General features: G+C 47.3%; 1 protein-coding gene across 1 annotated transcript; it reads left to right on the forward strand.

Annotated features, from left to right (window-relative positions):
* Window positions 1-3,406: 3,406 nt before the first annotated feature.
* On the forward strand, window positions 3,407-5,659 carry LOC117042719 (zinc finger protein 345-like). The gene is made up of 2 exons (XM_033142340.1): window positions 3,407-3,507; window positions 4,078-5,659. The coding sequence occupies exons 1-2, from the start codon at window positions 3,477-3,479 to the stop codon at window positions 5,640-5,642; spliced, it is 1,596 nt and encodes a 531-aa protein (XP_032998231.1). The 5' UTR covers window positions 3,407-3,476; the 3' UTR covers window positions 5,643-5,659.
* Window positions 5,660-6,674: the final 1,015 nt, after the last annotated feature.

Below are 6,674 nucleotides of genomic sequence, written 5' to 3' on the forward strand. Positions count from 1 at the left end.
TTCTTTAAGGATGGATAAGTTTGATCTTCTTGCAGTCCATGGGACTCTCAAGAGTCTCCTCCAGCACCACAATTCAAAAGCATCAATTCTTAGGCGATCAGCCTTCCTGATGGTCCAGCTCTCACTTCCGTACATTACTACTGGGAAAACCATAGCTTTAACTATACGGACCTTTGTCGGCAAGGTGATGTCTTTGCTTTTTAAGATGCTGTCTAGGTTTGTCATTGCTTTCCTCCCAAGAAGCAGGCGTCTTCTAATTTATAACTCCATACCCTCCAACATTTCTCTGATGAAAATAGGGACACCCTAAGGAAAGAAATCAGAAACCTGAAAATCTGGGACTGTCCTTGGAAAATAGGGGCACTTGGAGAGTCTGCTCTGCGTGTGTAAGAGAAAGAAAGAGAGAGACACAGAGAAAGAATAATTCAAGCAACTGTGATTTCTTTTTTTGTGGGGGGGGAGGGGAGGCAGCTCCTGCCAACTCAGTCCTCCAAAGAACCTTAGGAACTGAGCTGTGGTTCCTAGAGAGGCAGGAAGCTTTCCCCATGTGTGGGAGTGAGGGTGGAATTGCCAGACAATGGTGCCTTCGCCTCCCAGTGAAAGGAGGACAGGCCAGGTGAGATTCAGCAGGAGGGAGGGAGGGAAGGAAGGAAGGAGGGGTGGGTGTGTTTGTGCAGAAAAGGATAAGACCCCCCCCCAAAAAAAAATGAATAAATTGGGAGGAGGGGGCGACACTGGAGGGATGGATTGGGAGGGGCAGCAGGTGGGAACAGGGAGGATTTTCCCTTTTGGGAGAGAAAGGGAAAGTCTAACTCCTCTCTTAGACTCGCAGGTGGCGGGAGGGGGTCGTGATCTATGCAACCCAAAAGGGGCTCAAAATATCTGCCAAGTTTCCATTGCACGATCCCCTTTGAAGCGACACGCCCCCCTCCCTGCCCATCCCATCATTCATTCGCTTGGGGAATGTGTGGGTTGGGGGAAAGAAGAGGGTGTCTGGGAATCAGCCCTGCTTGCGAGGTGGGGGGGGGGAGAGAGGGGTGTGTGAAAAAGACTCTCTCCCCAAAAAAGACTCCGAGTTCCTGCAGCTGCAAAGGGGGTCTGCCCCTCTAAGCCCCCCTCCCGCTTTGCATTGCATTGTCTTCTTGCCCTCCCTTCTCATTCAGATATCTCTCTCCACTAACCCCGGGACAGAAGAGACAGCATTGCAGGGAGGACTGCAGAATCATGCCATTGTAGAGTTGGAAGGGACCCCAGAGGAGCATCTAGTCCAACCCCGCTGCCATGCAAGAATCCCTGCCGGAAGACTTGTCGAAATACTTGCTTTCTCTCTGCCAGGGATAGGCAGGCTCAGACCTGCTACCAAACAGAGTTCGGATCTGGTGCGCTTTGCACCTAGAATCACAGAATGGTAGAGTTGGAAGGCAACCCCAGGAGTCATCTAGTCCAACCCCCTGCAATGCAGGAATCTCAGTTGAAGCATCCATGACAAATGAGCTGGGATAGCTCAGTCGGTAGAGCATGGGACTCTTAATCTTAGGGTTGTGGGTTCGAGCCCCACATTGCGTGAAATAGTCCTGCATTGCAGGGGGTTGGACTAGATGACCCTCAGGGTCCCTTCCAATTCTACCATTCTGTGATTCTATGAACCTCTGCTTAAAAATCTCTAAGGAGGGAGAGTCCACCACCTCCTGAGGGAGACTGTTCCACTGCTGAACAGCTCATACTGTGACAAAGTTCTTCCTAGTGTCGGAATCTCCTTTCTTGTAACTTAAATCCATTGGTACAGATCCTGCCCTCCAGAGCAGGAGAAAACCTGCTTAGCTTATGCCTGTGGCTTGCTTTTCCTTGCATCTGGGAGGGCTCCCTTGCCTTTGCCAAACTGGTGCTCTCCAGATCGTGGCTGGACTACAACTCCCATCATCCCCAGCCGTCATCACAAATGGTAAAAGGCGGTGGGAGGTGTAGTCCAGCCACACCTGGCAGGTAAACTGGCATAGGATTCATGCTTCCTCTGTCTCTCCCCACCCCACCCCAGCCACTATGGTGCCACCAGAAGCCCCACCTAGATCGTCTCTTTTGGGGGCTGGAGTGCAAAATCTGACAGACGCCTCAGGTAAGGGAAGAGACTCGTGGGGAGAGATGCTGGAGGCAGCTGGGGGGGGGCCTTCCTTCTCTTCACATTTGGCACTGCAGGATGTTATCGCTTCCCCTTCCCCATCTGCAAAATCAGCCTTGTCCATTTCATATATATTTTTAAATACTTTTCAGGTTTATACATTTCACTGATTTTACCATCATTTTGACATTTCAAAGCTTGACTTCCTTCCCCCTCTTTCTGTGGTTCCTTAAATTTATTTTTAATATCTTCTGCATATCCAAATTAACATAATTTGGTCATTTATTTTTACCGCATCACGGTTTTAAAAAACTAGAGTGCACACGCACCGTGATTCACGACATATCGCCCATGTCGAATATTATTGATCCATCACCGTGCTGTGGACTTCAAATTGATTTTGGATGTAGCGACACGTCCCCCAGCCGGACAGGGTGGTTTGCATTATAAGAAGACAAATGCACAGCAGAGTAACAAACAAAACAGTTAAAAAAAGAAACAACCCTCTCTTGCCTCTCCCTGCCATGTACAGTGCTGCATTATTTGGTCCACATGTTGCCTTTTTCATATCATATCATACACAGTGCTGCAGGCAGTGGTTCTCCTGCCCCCCCATCTGATTTGGAGAGGGGGCACTGAGGTGGGAGGAGGGGGAAAGCACTGTTGCACTGAGAAGATTGGAAATGTTTGTTAAATATATGCAGGGAATTAAATACACTTGAAAACGTTGGCAGCATTAAGATAAATACAGCAGTGTAAATAAGCTTTGATGGATGCAATAATGGAATACTGAATGGTTTAGTTTACCTAAAATATGCAGGGATATATGATATGCAGAATGAACCATGGAAAGAGAAGGGAAGTCATGGATATTTTAAGGTTGTTTAAATGAGCATTCTAAATTGTAAAACAGAAAAATTATTAAAAATGAGAGAGAGAGAGAGAAAGCACTTTTGCAGTAACAGGACTCACTGCATTGGCTCTTTCCAGCACAACTATTTAGTTGAATCCGGTTGTAAGAATCAAATTGCTGCATTTTTCATAAGCCTCCACACTATTGGTAGACAATAAATAAATAAATACCGGTAAATAAAATAAATAAAATAAAATAAAATAAAATACTCTCCCAGCAGCTTTGTAAGTTTTCCCCTGCTTGGCTTATGCATCCGTCTGGCTTATTCATTGGCCACACCATTATTCCCCCTTTCAAACAGGGAGCAGTGGTGCATGTGGGGGGAATTACATTGGAGTAAAGTATCCTCCCTTTCTTTCAGCAGAGAAGAAGGTGTCTGCATATTTCGCCAAAGGGGAGTAAAATCTCCGCAATCCAGGCCACAGAGCTTTGTGCAAGGAAGCCACGATGGAGAGTTGTGGGAATCTGGACTCTGTGGGTAAAGATCTATTTGGCTGATTGATGTTGGAGAGGGGGAACTCCTGTTCTGAGTATTTGCCACCACGGAACATAGTCGGTGCATCTGGCTGTTAACCAGAAGGTTGGTGGTTCGAGCCCTGGGAGGGATGGCTATGAACAGCATTAATGCATAACAGGGGGTTGGGCTTGATGACCTTTGGGATCCCTTCTAAATCTTTAATTCTATGATTCTATGAAATATTTTTACCAATAAATAAATTGTTTTATTCTATTATTATTATTATTATTATTATTATTATTATTATTATACTTTTGAATAGTGCACCAGGGCTTGGGCATTGTAGTGAACTTTGGAATACTGTAAAGCTTTTGGAAATAATCATGCAAAACATTGCAGTCAGCAATCTTTAGAGCTGAGAGGAATACAGCTGAGCGCCTGCTGTAAGCTAGATTTCAGCAGCGCGCACAGGGGAGAATGGGGAGAATTTTGGAGATGTTGTCATTAGGGAAATGGCTAATTTGACTCAGTCCCCCTGATGAGATTTCTGCCTTGAACTCCTAACATGAAGTTTTACTTTTCTGCAAGCAGGCCTCAGACAGAAGGACAATGAGAATTCTGCGGAGCCATCTGAGGTGTCATCAGGAACGGCTAACCATTCAGTGGGGAAGGAGCTGCTTGGCATTCAGAGGGGATGGAAAAAGCACATGGGAAACCAACCAAAGGCAGGGAGGAGGAAGAGATTCTCTGTTTCTCAGGGTGCCAGTTTCCACAAACTCCTAATCCCACAGGAAGATCAGAAAGGAAACAGAAAAGAAAAATGCCCAGAGTGTGGGAAAACATTCAAAGATAAATCAAACCTGAACAGGCATTGTAGAACCCACACAGGGGAGAAACCATATGAGTGCCTGGAATGTGGAAAGAGCTTTGGTCACAGTCACCATCTTACCGTTCATCAGAGAACTCACACTGGGGAGAAACCCTATAAATGCGCACAGTGCGGAAAAGCCTTCAGCGATAGCGGAAGCCTTACTACCCATGAAAGAATTCATACAGGGGAGAAACCATACAAGTGTACGGACTGTGGAAAGAGCTTCAGCAACAGCGGAAGCCTTCATACGCATAGAAGGACTCACACGGGCGAAAAACCGTATAAGTGCCTGGAATGTGGAAAGAACTTCATCCACAGCGGAAGCCTTCATGCACACCAGAGAATCCACACAAGGGAGAAAATGTACGCATGCGTGGACTGCGGGAGATGTTTTGCTTCCGGCAGTCCCTTTAACGCACATCCCGAAACCCACACAGAGGAGAAACCTTATAAATGTATGGAGTGTAGAAAGAGGTTTGTTAGTAGCGGTTGCCTTAATTCTCTGCAAAGAATCCACCCAGGGGAGAAACCATACGAGTGTGTTGTGTGTGGGAAAAGCTTCAGTGATGGCAAAAGTCTGACTGCGCATGAAATAACTCACACGGGGGGAAAGCCACATAAGTGCCTGGAGTGCGGGAAAAGCTTCCGCCAAAGCTATAATCTTACGTCACATCAGAAAACTCACACCGGGGCAAAACCTTATAAATGCATGGCGTGTGGGAAAAGCTTCAGTCGTAGTGGGAGTCTTCTTTCCCATCAGAGAACCCACACGGGAGAGAAGTCCTATAAGTGCATAGAGTGTGGAAAGAGCTTCATCGAGAGCCAGCAGCTTACTTTACATCAAAGAACTCACACGGGAGAGAAGCCCTATAAATGCACGGAGTGCGGGAAGACCTTCAGCACGAGCGGAAGCCTTAACAGACACCAGACGACTCACACAGGGGAGAAGCCCTTTAAATGTGCCGAGTGTGGGAAGGATTTCAGTCAGAGGACACACCTTACGAAACATGAAAGAACGCACACGGGCGAGAAGCCCTACAAATGTGCGGAGTGCGGGAAGAGCTTCAGCACGGGCGGAAGCCTTCACAGACATCAGACGACCCACACAGGGGAGAAACCTTTCGAATGCACGGAATGTGGGAAAAGCTTCAGTCGTCGAGGGAATCTCAATACACATCAGAGAACCCACACAGGGGCAAAGCGATGTAAACGAGTGGAATGTGAGAAAAGCTTCAGTGGGAGTGGCAGCCTTACCTCGTATCAGTGGATCGGTGAAGATGGTTAGCTGTATCTAGTATAAACGGCTGTATTAATGTGTGTTTGTTAGTTTCAAGAATTAGGGCAGCCGTGAGGGGCAAGGCTTTTCTGGCACCTAAAGACTGAAACCAGTTTATTGAAGCATAAGCTGTTACGGCCTAAAGTTCACATCATCAGCTACATGGTTTTATCTCAGTCAGGAGGCACTCCCCCAATTTGTGCACACACACCCTCAGTTTTTGTGGGGGTTCCCTTCCAGGTCATCGTGCATGTCAACGGTGCACAGGTAAGCCCACCACACCCTGTTGCACCCACTTCCAGAGCCGGAAATGGTGTACACTTGCTCTGAACACATGCGCAAATGGGGAGCTGCCTGTATACACATGTGGGTGTACAAAGGAAAATCAAAATACTGAGGTTCGATGGAAAGGAAATGCAGAAATTGCTGTGACAGTTAAGCTAAGCTTCAAGGAAAAAGAGTGACTGTGCCTAAGTAACAACACAAGCATCTAGAGTTGCTCAGTTAATTAATTCTGGTTGTTGTTGTTCAGTCGTTCAGTTGTGTCCGATTCTTCTTGACCCCATGGACCAGAGCACGCCAGGCACCCTTATCCTCCACTGCCTCCCGCAGTTTGGCCAATTCTGGTAGCAGAATTCTGGCAGCAGAATAGAAAAACAGGAGCAGAACTCAAGCTAGAGTTGACAGCACTGAACACAAACTGTTGTCGTTGCTCGCATCCGTCTGTCTCAAGAGACAATGGGGTGCATCTTTGGGGTGAAGTCAAACTGCTGCACTAGCCTGGGCAGTGTGTCTGGAGGTCCTGCGCTGCCCAGATGACAAGACCCCCCCCCCCGGCCTCGCTGATGGGGTCCAAAGGAAAGCAGAGCAAGACATTCGGCATCAGCTGAGCTGCAGGAGTTGCCCAAAGGAGGAGTACAAGGCGCCATCCAGCCGTCTTTAGGACTCCACTCTGGATTTATGTAGGGTTTGCTCCCGATACCTTTTCTTCTCCTGAAGTTATCCCGCAAGGCAGTGAAGGTTTAGGATCAGAGTTTTCCT

This window comes from Lacerta agilis, chromosome 2 (assembly GCF_009819535.1).
Source record: "Lacerta agilis isolate rLacAgi1 chromosome 2, rLacAgi1.pri, whole genome shotgun sequence".
Lineage (NCBI taxonomy): Eukaryota > Metazoa > Chordata > Lepidosauria > Squamata > Lacertidae > Lacerta > Lacerta agilis.